Source organism: Netta rufina (assembly GCF_964035555.1).
Source record: "Netta rufina genome assembly, chromosome: 2".
Taxonomy (NCBI): domain Eukaryota; kingdom Metazoa; phylum Chordata; class Aves; order Anseriformes; family Anatidae; genus Netta; species Netta rufina.
In genome coordinates, this window is record NC_140124.1 from 154885037 (window position 1) to 154904951 (window position 19915).

The 19915-nt window shown below is 42.6% G+C and overlaps 1 protein-coding gene across 1 annotated transcript in view; it reads right to left on the reverse strand.

The window, feature by feature from the left end:
• The window catches only part of AGO2 (argonaute RISC catalytic component 2), a 53225-nt gene that overhangs the window by 23744 nt on the left and 9566 nt on the right, over nucleotides 1-19915 (reverse strand). The window contains exons 2-10 of the mRNA XM_084282147.1: nucleotides 15568-15763; nucleotides 12312-12432; nucleotides 6811-6992; nucleotides 5268-5404; nucleotides 4997-5131; nucleotides 2014-2101; nucleotides 839-986; nucleotides 530-649; nucleotides 37-159 (exon numbers count right to left, since the gene is read on the reverse strand). Coding sequence (XP_084138273.1) covers nucleotides 37-159; nucleotides 530-649; nucleotides 839-986; nucleotides 2014-2101; nucleotides 4997-5131; nucleotides 5268-5404; nucleotides 6811-6992; nucleotides 12312-12432; nucleotides 15568-15763 — 1250 coding nt within the window. The remainder of the gene's footprint in view (nucleotides 1-36; nucleotides 160-529; nucleotides 650-838; nucleotides 987-2013; nucleotides 2102-4996; nucleotides 5132-5267; nucleotides 5405-6810; nucleotides 6993-12311; nucleotides 12433-15567; nucleotides 15764-19915) is intronic.

Below are 19915 nucleotides of genomic sequence, written 5' to 3' on the forward strand. Positions count from 1 at the left end.
AACCACAGGTAATTGTACAGCGTGTGTTCAACATACCCTGCCTCCGTAGAGGATTGAGGGAGGCTGCAGGACTCTACCAGTCACATCTGTCATTTCGTCCTTGACCATTATCCCAAACTCACGAACATAAGGGTCAGTATTGAAACTTGCACTCCGCATCTGAAATTAAAAGGACTGAGATATTACTTGAAGAAAAAGAGGTCCTTTTTAGGAAACATTTAATTAACATTTCTGAGGTAACTGTATTTGGGCATATATCCCCTATATATGGGTGAAGTCAAGCATTCAGAGCCTCAGTTAATTCTTCTTGGATACATGGATGCCTCCAAATTCAAAATAAAGTACCAAAACCCAAACAACAACCCTTAAACCTTTTGAGAGAATGCATTTCGTAGTGGTTAATAAAGACAGTTTTAGAAAAACAAGGTTACAACCTGTGTGCAGCATGCAAGCAACTTAGTACCTGCCAATTGTAAGAGAAAAAGTAAATCCTCTGCTACACTTGACTCATTTTTGACAGAACACTTACCAATTTGCTAATCTCTTCCTGACGGTCAGGTGCTGATCTGGCAGTTGCTCGAATCATAGTGGAAGTTTGATTGTCGGTGAGCTTTTTTATGCATCTTTGTCCTGCCACTATGTTGCACACCTAAAACACCCGCACACAAAGCTAGTTAAAAAACAAGATGCAACTGTGTGTAAAGCAGCAGGAAAAAAAAAAAAACACACAACATTTTTAAGTTGGCTACTCATAATTTTGACAGCAGTTCTTCCTTTTTTCCCCTCTGCCCGCCTTCCCCCACTCCCAGAATAGAGTAATATCTAAAGGTTTACTTGCCTCGAGAGGAAGGTATGTGTGCTTCTGCTCCTGTCCAACTTGTAAACATGGGAGGTGAGGATAGCGCAAAACTAATTTGTGCCTGTCCTTAAAATACTGAGCTACAGTGCATTCAACTGTTTGTCCATTCTCCTGCTGAAGCGGGAATCTATTGGAAAGCAAACATGAAAACAAGCTGTTATTTCACATAAACTACGTTCCCACACTTGCTCAATACACTTCTTGGCACAAGTTACACTTGCTGGAGATTTAAACTATCTTGTTTAAACGATGTGAGTGCACTTCTGCAATTAGGAGTCCATCACAGCCACTACCACGTGGCTTTCAACAGAAAGCTGTTTCTGTAACTTTTTTGATACCTGAAGCTACAGACTGTTTCCTAAGAATGGGTACTCAGAGGCAAAAGCTAACATTTTCTGCTTGTGATACCTGCAGTTCTACATTTCAGGATGTGCCATGCACAGACAATTGTAAGCTTACTGTGAGGCACAAAACCAACTATTGTTTCCACAAATGCACTTCTCTCTTTGTATTCCAAATAGATTACCACATATGCACTCATTTGCATACAGTTATATCAAGCTGGCACAAGCAGTCCTTTCATTAATATAACGTGTCATTGAAAGAGTAGGAAATGAAGTCAATTAAATACTGTATTTAAATATCAGTGAGTTACTTTCTTGTTAAAAAAGCTGGTATCAGCTTTGTTTCTTATACTGCTGTCTTAAAAATGGGTAAAATACCTGCCTGTTTAAGCTCTCTGCAAAACCTTCAACAGTGATTATTAATGAATATTTTTCCAGGCTAAAAATGGATTGGCAATAAGCAGGATTAGGAACCTTATCCCAGTTGCCTTCGCTCTCTGCTTAACAGCTCTGGGAAACATTATGCTACCCATAGGGTGTTCGGTTCTAATGCTGAAGAAATCCATGAAGGAAAAAGAAATAAAGCACAGATCTAAAATCAAAAGATGAGTTGAAATGCTAGGAATTTCATTATAGCATAAAAACAGAACAAAATGAACAACAAAATTGGGAAAATACTTTGAGGTGTACTTTAAATGTATCGAGCAAATAAAATTGCCATTTTGCAAGACTTTTCCTAGCTTAGTAGGGAAGTCCAGGCCCTCTTCCAGCATAAAATTAAACATGTGCTTAAGTAGCAAAATACTTTACGTTTGGTGACTTGCTGGTCGTCTGGTGACATTGCACACTCTGTATTTTCTTTTCATTTGTCCACAGTGTGTTATCTCCACCTTCAGACCTAAAAATTGGAAAACACGTTTCACTATTTCTTTAAAAACAAGGTGTCAGCCCCCCCAGCTACCAAACAAGACTATGTTGTGTAGTAAAGTTCAGTCGTTAGCTTGTTCTTAGAGCTTTGAAAGGTATCTAAGGTAGAACTCAAACAATTTCCAGTCTTACAATTCAAAACCCCTGACCTTCAGCCAAAGTTCAACATAGACTTTTAGGTACAAGGCAAAACCTTACAGCCCCAAGAGTTGAAAGACAAATCTGGACATAATTAATTCTAATTCTGTACTTCTAAGGAAGCCAGGGATGGTGGTGGAAGGACAAAAAGGGCATGAAATGAAAGGCTTGTTTATACTCTGTCTAAACACACAGTGTCTGTGAGACCTCCAACGCAGACCTGATGAATCTGGAAACAAAAGGCCCCTACGCAGCCTCTAGGAGCCCACGAGAATGAGGCTGCAGGGCTTTATTCTCAGTGAAGACAAAGATTTGCTACCTGTACAGAAGTATTTTGGATCTACCACTACGATCAAACATAAGCTTGGAAACAGCACTTTTTATTATTATTATTACTTGCATGTTCAGACAGAAAGAAGTGTAGGTGGACTGTCACAGTTAGGAAGTTGGATGTGTGGGAATAGGAAAGAGGGGGCTGTAAATACAAATTCCATCAATATCTGCACACGTGTATAAACTCATGCTGCTGCTGAGCAACACTGCACATTCCCCCTATCTGTCAAAGGCACTCACTTGCCAAACAAACATCTTCCCACGTAATTTGCTGGGGCTCAAAGTGCTATCTATTATGAAACCATCAATAAATAGCAAGTTTTCAAAAGGATCTGTGAAGTTTGCATCGCAGTATTTTAATCAAAAGATCAACTGACTGCGATACCTCAATTTACAACTAGTTTTGCTGCAAATCTGAGGTAACTGTTACTTCCTGAAGACTGCAAATCCCATGGAAAAGAATAACAGTAATAACCAGATGCTGAATTGCAAGCTATTCTTCCAAAACACTTACAAATGGTACAAACTCGATTTATTTATACTTTTCTTGCAAACCTCTCATTGGGAAATACATGTTTTCAAGATGATTTTGTAGGAATGAGGAAGACCTAAAGCTGCTTTCACCACGGAAGAGATTTATGCAGCTTGTTTTTATTGTCTAAAGTTACTTTTTATCACGAAGGAAGGTGTCCTAGAGATGGTGTTTTCTTCGTAGTGCCTGGTATGGTGCTGTGTTTTGGATTTAGGATGGGAATAATGCTGATAACTCAGTTTAGTTATCGCAGAGCAGTGCTCACACTAACAAGTCAAGGACTTTTCAGCTTCTCACACTCCCTGCCAGCGAGGGGCTGGGGGTGCACAGGGAGCTGGGAGAGGACAGAAGCAGGACAACTGGCCCAGGCTGACCAAAAGGATGTCCCACACCACACAGCGTCACGCTGGGGGGGAGATGGCTGGCGTGGAGGGCTGCTGCTGCTCAGGGAGGGTCTGTGCACGGGTCTGCAGGTGGTGTATGTTATGTGTCACTTGTTTTGTTTATTCTTTTTTCTCCTCCCTTTTCTCTCCTATTAAACTGCCTTTATCTCAAGCCACAGGTCTACACAGAGTCGCTTTTTTCCAGTTCTCTCCTCCATCCCACGTGAGAGGGAGGGAAGGAACAGCTGCGTGGTGCTTAGCGCCTGCCAGGTTAAACCACAACAGAGTGACCCTGATTCTCCAGAAGAAACATTCTGGGTATGGACTCAAACAACACGAACAGCACGATTCCCCTCTCCTCTTTGATTCAGTCTTTCCGTATTTGAATAACTAGCATACTTCCAGGAAATTATACATACAAACTATACTTAAGTATGCAAAAACACGTTGTCAATACATTAGTAAAAGCTGGAATATGAAAATCTTTACAGCAGTAATCTCAAAAAAAAAAAAAAAAAAAAAAAAAGACTGAATAATTAAAAAAAATGAAGTCCCAGTCTTTACAAACAACTTGAAATGACTGGATTAGAGACAGAAAATAATGCAACACTTCCACATGTCTAATTGTAACTTGCATTTACTCTAGAGATGCAACTATTTTAAGAAGAGCAAAGCATAAAGTAATATTCAAATTCTAAATACAGGGTGAAAAAGCAAAATTCATTTAAGATAACTTTTTTCTAAGGAGACTGACAGAACAAGGGATGCTGCTGCACAAGCTGAAAGGATCTCAGTTCCTCTGCGCTGAGATGCTCTCAGACATCCGCATGCATGAGTAACTTTGACCTGAAACTTGATCAAGTGACTGGGTGGCGGTGAGGCACGATAAAAGGAAGGTATGTCAAGAGAATCTACACTTAAAGGAGGAAAAGCTTATACGAGCCAGTAACTGATCCCAGTAATTAAGTTACGATCCATCTGCTGTTAGGAGAAGAGTTTATCCCAACACTTAGAGACTAAAATCTATCATCTTCATGGATTCACTGCAGCACTTTCATTAAGGGCAAAGCTAATTGAAATTACTCTATCTGCCACAGGCTAAATGTACGTGCATATACAGTTACCGAATATTCTCAAATGTATGATAATTTACTTCTATGTACCCAAGCTCTGAATGTTCCTGCTTCACAAATAAATGAAACAAAAAACTCACTTAACCTTTCACACTAGTGAATCATGTCTGAAGCCATAGACTTTTCTGAACTGACACTATTTTGCTTGTAGTTCAAGGAACTCTGTCAAAGTCTTGAAATATATGCAAGCAATAAAATGTTTCTTGCCTCTTAGTTTGCTCAAAAAGCACATCCACTGTTCATTATGATAATCTGTCTCCCAAATAGTCAAAGCTAAGGAAAATCTTTTGAATATGTGTTGATAATACATCAGCAGACAGAATAAAGCAGTAATATGTAATTATTACCTTTTATTTCTTTGGTAAACTTTACCCTTTGGGAATCTGTCAGAGGTTTTTGTTGTTCTTCAATACTTTTGAAGTCCAAAACTTCACATACAAACTCAATAACTGGCTGTGCTTTGTAAAATGCAGTTGCAGATACTGTAGACAAAAACAGTAAAGATTTATTACAAAAGTACTGAGGACATTTTAAAAGAAATCCAGCAGAGGGAATTCGATTTTGGCCTTTCCACTGAAAGAGAGGAAAGGAGAAAGAAGGAATTTATGCAGAACTTACCATCAATATTTAACATCATTTTCCATAAGGAAGGTCTGACTGATTGATGGAATCCAAACCAAACCTCTCTGCCACCGCCTAATGGATTTGAGCACCCTTCTGATGCTGTAAAAAAAGATCGCCCCACAGGAGTATATCTGAAAGAAAAGAAAAGAAATTCAGGTCGTAAAATTAAAGCAGAAGGAAAAAAAATAGTAATAAGGACACACCTAATATAAATTCGTACTCGAAAGCATAGAAATACGAGTGTTTCAAACAATAATCTGAAATCCCTTTCAGGACTCTAGGTTATACTTTTTAAAACCCATCCAGTTACATTAAATAATTGGGTACTAGTAGTCAGGTTGGTTTTTACATTTATTTTCAGTATACTGCCTTTACATACCCACTAATTCAACCCACGAAGCATTAATAACTTTCTGGTACCCTATTAACCATTCAGCCATGTTTCAGTAAGAGAATAATTAAAGACCTCTCCTATTAAAACAGCACCGTAATAATCTCTCCTTGTACTTGTGCATGGCCTCCTCTAAAACCCATGGAAACTTTGTGCAGGTGAACGACTGATCTAAGTATTTCTGACATATCTTTCAGCTGCCTCAAAATCACTGCACTGGTAATTCGGTACTATATATTTAATATCAAACTAATCAAAAGCAGTGCTAATATGCTTCTCTGAAGAGAGGTGCATGAAAAACTAGTCTTGGCTGGTTTATTTACTGTAAAAGCTGACTGAAATGATATTTTTTTTAAATCCCTAATGTGAGGATAAAGTCAATGCAATATAAGGCTGCTTAAAGATATTTGCATAAATTTAATTCTCATTGTCTGTTTAGTCCTTTAAAATGGGAAAGTTCAGCCCTATTAAGCTTTGTTCTTTACTTCCCAGCTGAATTTAATTTGAACAGCGTTGTTAAGCGAGTCTTTTCATGGCAGCAGATTTAAAGAAACGCAGCATCTCGGGTTAACTACAAATGCCATAGATCCCACTGTCTTGGGAAAAAGGATTTTGAAGGATATTTTTTTTCTCCTATAAAAATAGCTGTACTGTGTGACACTAACGTCTCTCTAGCACGGTAATATACAAAATTAGCAATTAACATCTGCCAAAGAAAACACAGGAATAGGGCAACAAGTTTTAAAACCGCCCTTCCACGTCTCCCAGCCTCCAAGGACTCAGGGGGTCCTCAGCCCCCTCAGCTCAGGGGGTTTCCTTCTCTGAAGCCCCCAGAGAAACAGGGTGCTGCTGAGATGGGAGGGCACAGTGCTGAGAGCACACCAGCAGGGAATGAGGCTGAAAAATCAGAGAGGAAAGGGATTTGTATCCAGGCTTGAGGCTATTCCCTTCACTTGATGAGCAGAAAAGTGCCATACTGCCTCTTACCTGGCCCCACAATCTACTTGGTAGCCATTATTTGGGTTGATCTGTGTCCACCTACTCAAAACAGCTGCTACAGCGATTCAGACAAATTTCCTACGCCATAAGGCAATTTCCTAAGCAACAAGGCAAATTTCCTGAGCCGTGCCAATGTCTGCTGCTTACCTCATGGAAGGCAAGTGCCTCATCACCACATCCAGAGCCTGGATGGTTTCAAACGGGACGCTCGGAAGCCGGCCAGAAAGAGCATCGTGTAAAGCCTGCAAGCTCACACAGGACATCCACTTGATTGCCACCTTAAATATCCTGTCCTTGCCTTCTCCCGGCAGCGTGACCTCCAGCTCCACCTGCAACAATGCCAAACAACAAACCAAGATGATTCTTTCTATTGAGAGGGAAAACTGAGAGGGACTTAGAAGGGACCACGCTGAAAAATGCTGTAAAACATGGGAGAAGACAAAGAGCAATGATGAAGCAACAACATATATTAGCTACAGCCTCTTTTTACAGCCAGATTTTTCCGAAGATATATTTCAGAAAACTGGCAGGCTTCCCAGCTGCCATCTATCTCCCTCCGAGACAAAATTGTATTTTGGAAGTGTTTGTGTACAAACAGGGAGGTCCCCGTGAAGATCTGATAACCCCATTTCAGATACCCAACACAAACTAATGCAGCAACATGCCCGTCAGCTTCTGCATGCCCAAAATAAAACGTGGTCTGCAATTACCTGCCAGGATTCACATAGTTCAGGTACAAATCCTTATCCTGGTGATATTAGCATGTGGGAAACAGGCACGTTTCTTCGCTGTGTTAGGCCCTACTTTGACTTTTACATCCCAAACCAAACTACATTATCGTGAATTACTCTAGCTGTGGAGTATTTGGTACTGCTGTTTTCTCATCTTTAGTAAAAGACAAAGTCTGAGCACGGTTCTTAAACCAACAAAGATTAAGGCTTGTCTGAAATTATTCAGACTTGTGGGAATGGCTACAAGAAATAACACGATCAGAAGAATATCCTTTGTGCTGGTTACAAACACGTTGCATTTTCCTGTCCTAGGGAGTTTATTTTTTGAATACAGAAGGCAGCCACTTACAGACAAACTGTAATTAGCGGGCTGCTGAAGACAATACACGGGTAACAATGAGCTAATGTATGCAACCAGCCGATCTTTCACAGCAGTCAACTTCTGCAGTCAAAAAATAGGAAGCAATGATAAAGCCCAAATAATAAGCCTCCCTACAAGCCAAACACCAAGTTGACAATTTACAGTAGACAATGACAATTAAAATTGCAGCCTCGTCTCCCCTTTAGTACAAACACCATTCACCAGAAGAGTCACGTACAGGAAGGAGCCACACACAAGAGAGCAATGGGAAGCAGAGATCCCTTGGTCTGAATCTGGCCAAGACTGTTTATTCCATGAAAAATGCATACAAAGGCACAGGTTTTCACCTGACACAGGCTGGAAGCTCTCTATAAAAACTTTTTGCTTGTTTTTACTTTACAAACTGTGCCATCAAAAGGTCTTCAACACCAGTTAGAGTAGATAGAAGACTGATGAGATGCATTTCTCTTTTAAACTTCTCTCTCCTCCAAATAAAGTTCCATCATTTCTGTTATTCCTGACACTGTTAAAACATAACTAATGTGATTATTAGTGGTTTTGGTACATTAATCTAGATATATATCTATTTTTCCCTCCCCGATTTCAGTTTACAAAGCTCCCAAACCACCATGAAATGGAAAAGGATAAAGAATTGGACTACTTGTGTTGAGGTATCCCTGTCCCTGATGGAAATAAAAACCACAGGACTGAAGAACTTCTATGCCAATGACTAGATCAAGCTTGTGTCTGTCCCACTCTCTGATTTTAATTTTAAAAGTAGATAATCCGTAATTTGAAAGAACTTCACCCTTTTTTTTGGTAATAACACCCTAACACGCAGATAAGGTCAGCTACCTTTGACAAACCTACCAGTGATCAGAGCAGTACCTGAGCCAGACACCCACCACGCGCAGTTTAGCTCTAACTGTGAATTTGCACTGCTGAATTTAGTCCAGTTCTTGCTGTCAGATCTAAACCCTCTTCAAAACAGTTGAATTAAGAGTCTTTGCTCAAACAAGCAAGTTTAAATCCAGCTTTCCAGGGTTTCTTCCTCTAATATCTCAACTGAATAAAATACTATGGCAGAGTAGTATTTCATAGTAGAGTAGTATTTCAAGTAGGGAAATTCAAAAGAGTAGTTTGACATGAGAATTTTGCAAAATAACTTACTAAATTGTAAAGCTGAATTTAACAGCTGATTGCCTGCAGTTTCTCCAAACATAACCTGCCTGAAAATAAAAATTCACAGTCTCGATCACTAACCTGTCCTGCTCGAGACATTGTGCTGCAGTTTAGCAGTTAACATCACCTGACAGCTAGGAACCCAAATGAAAGGGACGTTACTGTAGTGATGGGGAAAAATGGAAAATCGTTCTTAAAAAGAACAGGGCTTGTAGCTGAGGTTCTCATCTGATTCATGCATACAAAATGGCATATCAGTATTTAATTTTGGTGCTGTTGCTGCTCTCTTAAAACCTAACCACACAATCATGGGGAATTCTCAGTTCTCTTTTCCTTAAAACTTGTGTCACTATGTGATTGTTTTGTCATGCTTTGAGTATATGATGTATAATTGCTCTCTTAATCTAGAGCTTTTCCTTCCCATAGATTCAAAGGAAAACCAACACGCAGTTTCCAATCAAATGTGTGCCTACCTGCCAGGGCCTCAGCTGGAAAATTCAAGCTAAGGATGTACAAGAGGTCAGCTATCACACACCGTGTTGTTAACAATACGTCAAAAGAACAAAAGCAAGAAGTTAGAGGTGAACTGGGCTCACTATCAGAACCCTATGGCAGAACCCAATTCAGATTTTTATACCTTGATGATGTCCTATACACATTCAGAAGCAAGAAGTGTAAGTAAAAACTCAGAAAATACTGTTAGCACTTACCTATTCCCTATTTGTCCTGAAAGGTCTAAAGAAATGAAGGAAGAATGAAAACATGGTGTAAGGAATGAATGAAAACAGGTTTAATTATCATAAAGGCCAAGCAGAAAAGTCTGTACATGAGGAAGTTATGAGAGAAGCATGTTATCAGCAAGGGGGAAAAAAAAAAAAAAAGGTTAGAAAAACACCACTGACAAGAGATGAGAACAGAGTAAATTAAGTTGAGGAGCAACTGGTGAAAGATGATGGGAAGTTAGTGTCAGCCTTCTGGTTAGCAGAAATTCTTCCGTTACTGACATACATCAAAAGATAATCGAGGTATTCTCTCACTTAGATGGAGGGCCATCTATTAATCACTGTATGTTTGTGAATTTTTTCAATATGATCCTAAACGTAATCAAACATGTTGTAAACTTGCTACATTTGTTCTGTACAGAACAGCCAAAAGAAAGCTAATCTCATTGCCCTGGAGGAAGTCTGAATACCTACAAGCTTTATACTGGTTTAAACCATGCTTAAACCAATTAAGAATCCATGTAAAAAATGTCCCTCATTAAGCTAAATTTCCCAACACCCGATTTAAAGCAGCTGAAGGTTTATCTCTATTAGCTCTTTCCTCCAGGGTAATAACTTTAATAACTGCATAAGGCCTGTACCTGATGGGAAAAAGGGAAAAAGAGCAGTTTGTTAGAAGTGAGCCTAAATGTGAGTCACTCACACAAATAAAGAGACCTAAACCATCGTTGGGCTGTTTGTTTGTGGGTTTTTTTTTGGAGATTAACACCTCTTCTCTGCTAGATCTATAATCTAGCACAAGCAGGTTTGAAAATCCCAAAGCATCTCGAGTAGTGGCTGCTTCCTGAGCACAACTCTCAGCCACACAACAAAGAGGAGCAGAGCAGCTGGAGGTCATCCCAGCCAGTTACTCCGACTGAAGTCATCTTGCATCTCACACGCTCGCACTAGATCAGAGGATTACTTTGATCCCACGTTCCTTTATCCTCCGCAGATGGACCATTTTTCATTTACTTTTCCTTTTTAAATGCCAAACTTCACGCTTGTCATAAAATGTAGAGTTATTCATGCACAGCTCAGCTGGTATTGTAGTTATAAGCTCAGCCTGTGTGGCCAGAGGACCTGTTTCACCTCCCCCATAGACACACACCAAAGATCATTCCAGCTCTGGCAAAGACTTTGCAATCTTGGGCAAACCTGTAGGAACTTGGACACCATATGTGAAAGTCAAAAAAGTCTCTAATGATCTTAAATAATTCCTTTATGGTTTTCCTAGATATATCAGTTAATGAAAAGTAATTAAGCCTGGAGCAGAGGCTGACCTTTACTGAATTGTACTCACTTAAGCACGCTTCGGGGAAATATAAATTGCAGTTAGGAGAACAAGAGCTTGATTTGGGTAGAACCTCAGCCACGTCCTGCACTGCCCAGGCACACAGCAGGAGACACAGAAGGTCAGTCTAACTGCTAAACAGCACATTTCCCAGATTTAGGGAGACCTGAGCTGTTCTCCCAGCTGGAGCACGCAGCAAGTTTCCGTATCCCTCTCTAAATTCATTTGCATTTCACTTTGTCTCCTTTTGTTGCAGTCAACAGGACAGAACAGGCTTTGTCCCTAATTGCACATGCCTCACCTTGCACCCACAGCAGAAGGCTGGAATGGCCTCCAGAAACTACCGCAGCAGAAACAAATAACGAGCATGACTCCGTCCTCAAGCATTTAGCATAGAAATAAAAAAGGTCACGGAAAATTCAATCTGATATTAGACCACAGCCAGCGTAGACTAAATTATTTTACAGGGTTTGTGTGTCAGCGTGCTCCAATATGCTCCCTTCTGCCTAACGATGCGAGTACACTCGGCCACGACAGCCGGAGCGACTGAAGAGGTCACTTTCCCCAGGACAGAGCTGGCAAACAGGACACACAAACGCTCTTCGCCTGCCCCAGTGCTCAGCTAGCAGGTCTTTGCCTGGGCAATTAAAGCCAATTTGGCTCTCTCATCACAAAAGACGAGAGAAGAGGTTCCATAGTGCCAACCAAGTGGTGCAGGAGTTTCTTCCAATTAGTGGATAATAATAATCAGCTCTTGGTAGGCTTTGATGACATAAATGAGCCAATAAAAGGCTGAGAGAGCTGGGGATGTTCAGCCTGGAGAAGAGAAAGCTCTGAGGTGACCTTACTGCAGCTTCTCAATACTTCAAAAGTATTACAAAAAAAATGGGTGGCAAATTTTGCTCGGGCAGATTATGACAGGATGAAGGGAAATGGTTTTAAACTACAAGAGGGGAGATGTAGATTAGATATAAGAAAGAAATTCTTCACTCAGAGGGTGGTGAGGCCCTGGCACAGGCTGCCCAGAGAAGCTGTGGATGCCCCATCCCTGGAGGTGCTCAGGGCCAGGCTGGATGGGGCTTTGGGCAACCTGGGCTGGTGGGAGGTGTCCCTGTCCCTGCAGGGAGGTGGAATTAGATGATCCTCAAGGTCCCTTCCAACCCAAACCATTCTGTGAAGCCATACCCTGAGTAAATTGGCCTCCAAAGGCAGCAGAACGCATTCACACACACACAAAACAGCTGCTATCAGTTATTAGAAAGGTTCTGCAAATATTACATTAGAACCACCCGCTGGAAACTCTTCTCTTTAAAACTTACTTTATCTCTTCCAATGGGAAGCGGCATAGCTGTATAAAGGTTTTTTCTTCCATCAAACACTGGCTTGCGATCCCCAAAGATCTGTGTTTTAAAGTGCTGAACCATATGCTCCACTATTTCCCTGGAAACACAAAAAGATGACGTTAATTCAACTTTTTAAACTTTTCACGTTAAGCAGCAAGTGAACGCTACCATTTATGAGCGGAAGCGTGAAGAAAATGAAAGGGATGCCCACTGCTGAGCACTGAAGCTACGATTTGTTTCGCTGACCTGCCTGAAAGCAACCTTTCCGCGGCCTGAACTGTTTTTTCAAAGCAGCTATTTTTAGCATTTTCAGATTGAAGCTTTCCTTCCTGTTTTCTGTGATTCACTAGAACTGGCAAAGCTATCTCAGGCTCTGCACAGCAGATGCATGGCACTCTCTGGGTCTTCTGCTCCCCTGTCCTACAGATCTCTTTCAGCATGTCACCAGAGGATGGTGGGCCAAAGAACCACCACTAAACCTTGCAGCCTTGGTGCTGCACCAACACGATGCTCCTACGACGACAGCAGCACACAAGCTTTTTGCCTAACACTACAAAAGATGACTTAAATGCATTTTTTTTCCCCCACAAAAGCAACAGAACTCGCATTCACAGGGACTCACATGTTTTAAAAATCTATCTTCATTCATAAAGCATAGCTTGCAGGAATGAAGCAACCACCTCAAGTTTTTGTCCAGCCACAGTGGTTACACGCTGGCCGTGCAGTGCACCAGCAGCTTGTTGGAATAACACCGCCCTCTGATGCCAAAAGCCTTTGGTCCAAACGTCCCAAAAAGACATCCCTGGAAGATCCTTGATGTATGGCTGCGAGCAAAAGGGCACGGAGAAGTGGAGCTGACACAGAAAGGAAAGCCACGGGATGCTGTTTCTGCAGTACCACTGTCAACTTGCTCAGGCAGCTATTTTATACACCATTTCTTGGAAAGGTAATTAGCCTACTTGGATACCGGAGCGGCACAAAACTCTGAGAAGAAACGCCGAGTTCATCCAAGTGCTGTAGCCAATGAAAACTTTTAGCTGATGATTTCTTTGCTGTGTCCCAAGGCTTTAGGACAACACAAGTTCATTAAAAGAAACTCGTCTGACCTTGTAAGAAGTAAGAATGAAACTTGGCCCAGTGATTTCTCCCTTGGATCTGCAATATCTGACTGGACAAGTACATACTTCAAGGATGGGAGGAGGGAAATATATTTCAACCTTAAGTTAAATGTTTTGAGTAACAAAAAATCCATTCTCTTACTAAGCAAGTTTTGGTTGTAAACTACTCTATGAACATGAACGAAGCTTAATTAAGGCTTTCAAACTTCAAACCACATTTAGCAACTGTGTTTCTAAGCTGTGGGCTGAGACATCTAAATGAAAAGTGAAAGTGTTTTCTCCATCTGAAGTTAAAAGAAGAGTTATTTACTCATTCTCCAACTTCGGCCCCTTGGGACTACTATCCCTCAAAGACCATGCGTGCATGCAAGAATTTGAGGCTGCTGACCAGAAGTGGAGCTCATTTTGAGCTTTGTACAATCCCAGCTATCCTCAAAACTTAAACTGAGGGCATCCACAGTGCAGAACCTGACGCCACATTGCCCGTCCTGACTGTCAGCCAAAACGGATCTGGACACGGATCTGCACAGTCGCAGGCCAAGCACAGCAAATCCTAGAAGGAAACTGAAGAAGGAAGCCAGGACAGATGAGGGAGAGGTGTAAATGAAAGTAAGATGTTCTCCTATCTTTGCTGGAGATTATAAAGAAGCTATTTACTATAAATATACGTATTAATGCACTTGTAAAAAAAAAAAAAAAAAAAAAAAGTACAATTTAGTCCTGAACTACACGTGCATCCCACACAACCCTATGTATATACCCAAATGCATACACCAACACAGGTATACGTGTAGGATTAGAAGGTTCTAGCTAACAAAAACCCAGGCATGGGCAAAGGCATGTACATCTACAGGGTAACAAAGCACGAATAAGTGCTCACAGAAGTAAAACACACCCTTCATCAAGGGAATCCCATTTGTACTCTTCCCACACCACACCAGAAACACACACTGTAGCATCATGAAATGCATTTAGGACACCCCTGCTTAATGCAAAAGGCATTTTGTCCATGCACTTTTGTACCTGCTCCTGAAAAGAGTTTACCAAGCAGCGCTTGCTTTCCAAACTAAACCCAATTCTCAACTAGCTTCAAGATTAAATAGCTAGCCATAGGAAAAAAAAAAATAGAACAGCAAAGCTTAGCAGTGCTGCTTTATGGACATCCTACCATTAGTGGCCTCATCAGGGTAACAATGGGTAGCACGCTCCAGTTTATTACTTCATGGTAGGAGAACTTTGGCTTTCAGGTGTTTTTTTTTTTTTTTTTTTTTTTTTTGACTCCACACTTCGCTCCCGACTGCATATTCCACCCATGTGACCTTTTTTTCATACGGAAAGTTTCTGCTCCTGAATATATAAACACGCCATTCCGATCCCCTGCAGTCAAGACGTGTAGGTAGTTACGCTGAAGACACTTGTGGTTTCCAGTCGCTGCCAAGTCTTGCTCTCAGTTTCACTTCTGGCAACGCCACTCTTCTCCAAGTTAACGAGGTTGCCACACTGTGACTAATAGGGCACACATGCAAAACGCGGGACCTAATTGCCTGGTTCCTTGGCCAACTGATGCCTGTTTTCATCTCGCTATCTGTTGCAGGAGCATATCTTTCCCTTATATAGAATCTCCTGATGAAGGATAATTTCTTACCTAACTCAGTCCCTCCACGATCCTCTCGCAGCAGCACAAACAAATGGGTTTTACCTCTCTTTTTCCATAGGGGAAGGTAGGAAAACAAGCTGGCAACACCAACTCCCTGCTGAAGAGCTTGCCAGCCAGCTGCATCCCAATACTGACCCAAGCAACACCAAGAATTGTATTTATCAAGTTATTTTATACTGACCTGACCCCTCTAGAGTTAACACAGTGGCTTTAATCACAAGCTGACAAGCTGCATCAAAATAAGGGTCCACTAGCACTGAGTTGGTAAGAAAGGAAGAAAAACTCTCAGAAATAGCTTCTGGCTTGGCATGTTCATCAACAGGAGTTATCAGTACAGATAATGAATAGATAGAAAAACTCCTCTGAGCTGTCCACAAAACCCAGCACACGGCTCCAGCATTTTCAAATCACCGCAGGAATGTAAACAAAAAGAGGAAAAGCAAAGCACGCCATTTACCTGTTAACTCTTCTAGGGCATTTTTCTGGCTTTATGTCCAACTCATAATGGTAGATATCAATTTTGGGAATGTCCATTTCAAAGAAGTTGGCCTGCAGTTTGATTGTTCTCCCAGAAGAGCCGAAATCTGGGCGAGGAGGAGGTTTGAAGGCATATCCCTGGATTGGTGGTGGCATTGGTGGAGGAGGTGCGAGCACTAAGAAAAAAAAAAAAGGAAGAAAAAATTAGCCACGTGAGCTACATTCAACTGGCTTTTGAGCAAATTTACAGCCTAGTTGACCACTGAAGTAGAGCACATTCAAACCTGTAACCCAAACTAAGAACAACAACAAAAAAAACACGCTAACAGGAGTCCGTAAGTCTCTTCTTCCAATGCTGGTTCGTTATTTGCTGTATTTCCTAGTCATGATTACTGACCAAAAACCTTAAAACTAGTTGCATTTCCCTACCCTGGACAGGATTTTGAGATGCTAAGCACGCACTGCCGGAAAAGCGAGAACTAGAGCATCACTTTCTTGCAGGGAAGGTCTCAGTTTCAAAAGAGATACAGAAACAAATCACCTACCCGCTTTTATTTGAGCAAACACCTGTAGGATGGAGTTTACACTACTTAAGCCACCTTTGAAGTCGTTATTTGAAAGGCTTGTACGCACGTAAAGCAAATACCACAGGCGTATTTCAGCTGTGTGCATTTTGCTCTGATCACCGCAGCCTGCCAGGAGCAGGAATGAAGCCCAGGAGCCCTTCCTGCACATCTCTGCTCCCTGGCAAACACGGCGCGTTAGAATTCAGCTATGCCCTGCTGTTTCCTTGATGCAGAGAGCAAACAGAGCAAACAGCCTCTGGCTGAGCTCAACCAACAGCCGGCTGCTATAGATCGGGCAAGGCACAGCCGAAGCACAATAGCTGCTTGCTTTAACCTAGGAATTCCATGAAAAATCCACCAGAAAGGATCTGAGAGAGCAATTTGAGCATCCAAAGCTCCTCAAACAGCAGTGCTCAGCTTGCCAGAGGTCTAGAGCAGCAGTAGCTCGCTGCAAAATGCTCAGGTGTGCATGAGCCCAGCGGGCTCCTCACTACATGTGGGCACCCAGGTGGGGCTCTGGGATCACCCAGCTCAGTCTTTGACACAGAACCTCCTTCATCCACACGGCTGTCACCTTCTCTGCTGGAAAGTGCTTCCAGAAGGGTAATGCTCAGCAATATCCTCCTGCTTCTGGCTGATTTCGTCCTGGTCAGGTTATCCTCACGGCCTTTTAGACTCAGCACTGATTGTGGTTTCAGATTTAAACCTGGCTAGATGTGGGCAAGCTGCCCCTTACCGTGGCACCAGGCTGCTCTGTCATTGCCCCTCCTCTGCAGGACCAGGTGAGAAAGCTGCTCCCACAAACATTTAGAGCTGCAATGTTTCAAAGCTTTCTATTACTCGACAAGCCATTTTATTGCTTTTATTGTTGTCTTAAAGCCCTTATTTTCATTTCCACTTTTCTCTAACATCCCCGTTCAACCACAGCACCCAGGCACTGACACGATTCTGTGTTTTTTGGGTTGTTCCCTATCATTCCCATAGCACCAGCCACTCCAAAAATGTTTCCAGGTTCTGCCCAGACTCCTGGCATTTGCCTTTGAACATTTCTGCTCTTTTTATCCGCACTCTATCCTAGCTGGATCACGGATTGCCTTACCACTAGTACCTGTTCAACTGTTATCCCATCCATATGAAGCATTTCCCTTCTCTTCACCCCCCATTTTTATGCTTTCTGACATTTTATCTATTTCCCAGGTATTTTCCAGCCTTATTTCCCTGCCCTTCCTTTTTTCTGGGCCAGGTTTGATGCAGCATTTTTCACCTCTCTGAAAAGTAGCACGCTGCTGGGCAAGACGGGGAGGCAGTTTGACAGCACACCTGCACCACGTATTTTTTTTAACTTTTTTTTTTTTAAATGATCCAATTAAAAAAGAAAAAAGCTATTTCTGGCTCAGCTCACCAAGCAAACTTATTTAGGGCAGGGTGGTGCTTGAAGGAGATAAGTCCTGTTTATTAAACAGCAGCGCTGACCCGATAAGCAGGCAGCCTACGTCGCTGCACACGCTGCAGCTGGAGGACTGAGGGATGTGAACCTAACTGCAGGGGAAAACCCAAGTTAAACCAAAAATGACAACTGGTGGCGTGAACTCATTGTAGGGACCACCACCTCAGACTAAGACTGCAGAGAAAAAGCAAGATATCTTGTGGGAAACGCGTTACAGCGACGATCTGTGAAGTTCAGAGGCACAGCACGCTGAGTTCAGAGCATTGTCACTCTTTTTTTTTGTTGAAGAAAACCCACAAAACGTAGCTGCTGTGTTCAAAGCTGTCCCAACACACTGCCCAGCTCCCGAGCAATTCCCTGCACCCACCCGCCAGGGCCCGAAGGGCCGCTGCTGGCAGCTCTCCAAACACCCCCGTGGTTTTTTCCTTGTTATTTTCCTCCATCCCTGCTTTTCCAGAGGCTCCTTCGCAAGCACGGACGCTGCCTTCAGAGACAGCATTTCAAGAACTCCATGTGGATACCTGGACCTTACTCTTAAAGCGCTGTCAGGGGGAGAACAAACTAGAAGATGAGAGTTATTAAAGGTGAAACATCCATGCGATATCTATCAGAAGCTCCTCACTACACAAAACCCCAAATACTGAGGGTGTTTGAGCCTTGATGTGAGGCTTGAGGCCGTCACAAAAATGCAGAGCTCTGTTTTAAGGGTTTGGAGCAAGGTACGCTGGAGATTCAATAGCGAGGTGCCCACACAGAGCATCTTCAGGCTTATTTTTTAAATCATGAAGTTGCTTCCTTTTATAATTCACCCAATTTACACAGACCGAATGTTCAGAGTTATCGCTCGTAAGAAATGTGATTTCTCAAAAAGAAAGAAATCTGGGAAAAGCCAGGTATTACAAAAAATACCATCCTTGTAAAGGGAAGTAAACCCCAAGCAGCATTGCTCTGGGAAAAGAGAAGAGGAGGAAGAGGAAGGAGGAGCAGAGGAGCTACACACCGACAGGGAAACGAGCCCAGAAATGCTACTTTAGCATAAATTAGGTGTTTTTGAAATGTACAACCTGCCTGCAAAGCCAGGCCGCCTGCGTGCAGCTCCCTCTGCATCCAAACAACGCCGATCAACCCCGAGATAAGAGTGACTCAGGGAGCCACCTGGCCAAGACACTCCCAGCACATGAAAGGTGTGAATGAGCCGCGCGTCTCAACGTGGCTCTGACATCCAGCCGGTTGTGTAACTGCGTTTTTGGGGCCGTTTCATTCATTTCTAACCACTTGGCAGGCTTCCAGCGCCGTCCTTCATCCTTCCCGATGCTGTAAAGCTTTGCTGCCGGACTGCTCAGTACCCGGAGGTGTCGCAGGTCAGCGCCAAGCTTGGATATCACAGATTTTCGGCAGCCAATTAGGCCCTGGTAATAATATCAGAGCCTAACGAGTTACTAAATAAGAAGGGGCCGAGCTGGTTGCATCCGAGGGCTTGTCGACACAGGAGATCGTCTGAGCGTAATTAGACCAGGGTAATTATATCAATAAGTTTCCCGGCGTAGCAAGCCCTGACACATCTTTAATAGTCAGGTGATGTTTGCACAACTCACAAATGTTTTAGCATCTGTCTCCCATAGCCCACGTTAGTCGATAGGAAGTCTTTTAAACTATTCTTCTAAAAATACAGCCCCTCGTTTGGCAGCTCTGCTTTGGGTCCAAGTCGCTGATAGCAGACATCGAGGGCAGTTCCTTTGGATCATCAGGACGGGCGTTTGCAGATGCTGAAGCTGCCGTTTGAAGAGGATGCTTTAAGCTCGTCCACCCCACACCGCAGGCAGCACAGACCCCAAAACGACTGCAAATACTGCTTCTTTAACCGAATTCTGCCGTTTTTGTGTGTCAGAGGGGCTTTGGCTTTTCCCTTTTTCCGCCCCAAACCAACTACAAACACTCAGGACCACCTTCAGGTTTTTCCACGGTCCGTGTTTTGGAGAGAAGCTCAACTTTCAAACTGTCTGTTAAGAACCGCTAGCCGCAGATAGGGAAGAGGCTGGCGGTGTTTTCTAGGAGATAAGGAGAACTCCAAGCTGCAGCTCACGGTCCCTTGATACTACGAGGGCAGAGGAATCTACACGACTGTCTCTGCTCCTCACCGAGCGCCTCTTGGCGTCCAGAAAGCTCCTCACTCAAGGCACAGGGCTCTTGGAGTAGATTTCAGGCACCGAGGAAAGGTAACGGGCTTAACCTCATCCCTAGGAATAAGATTAATTCAGCAAACCACGAGGAAGGTGCTGGAGGGAAGGAGGAGGTGGTGCAGGTGGGTTTGAATC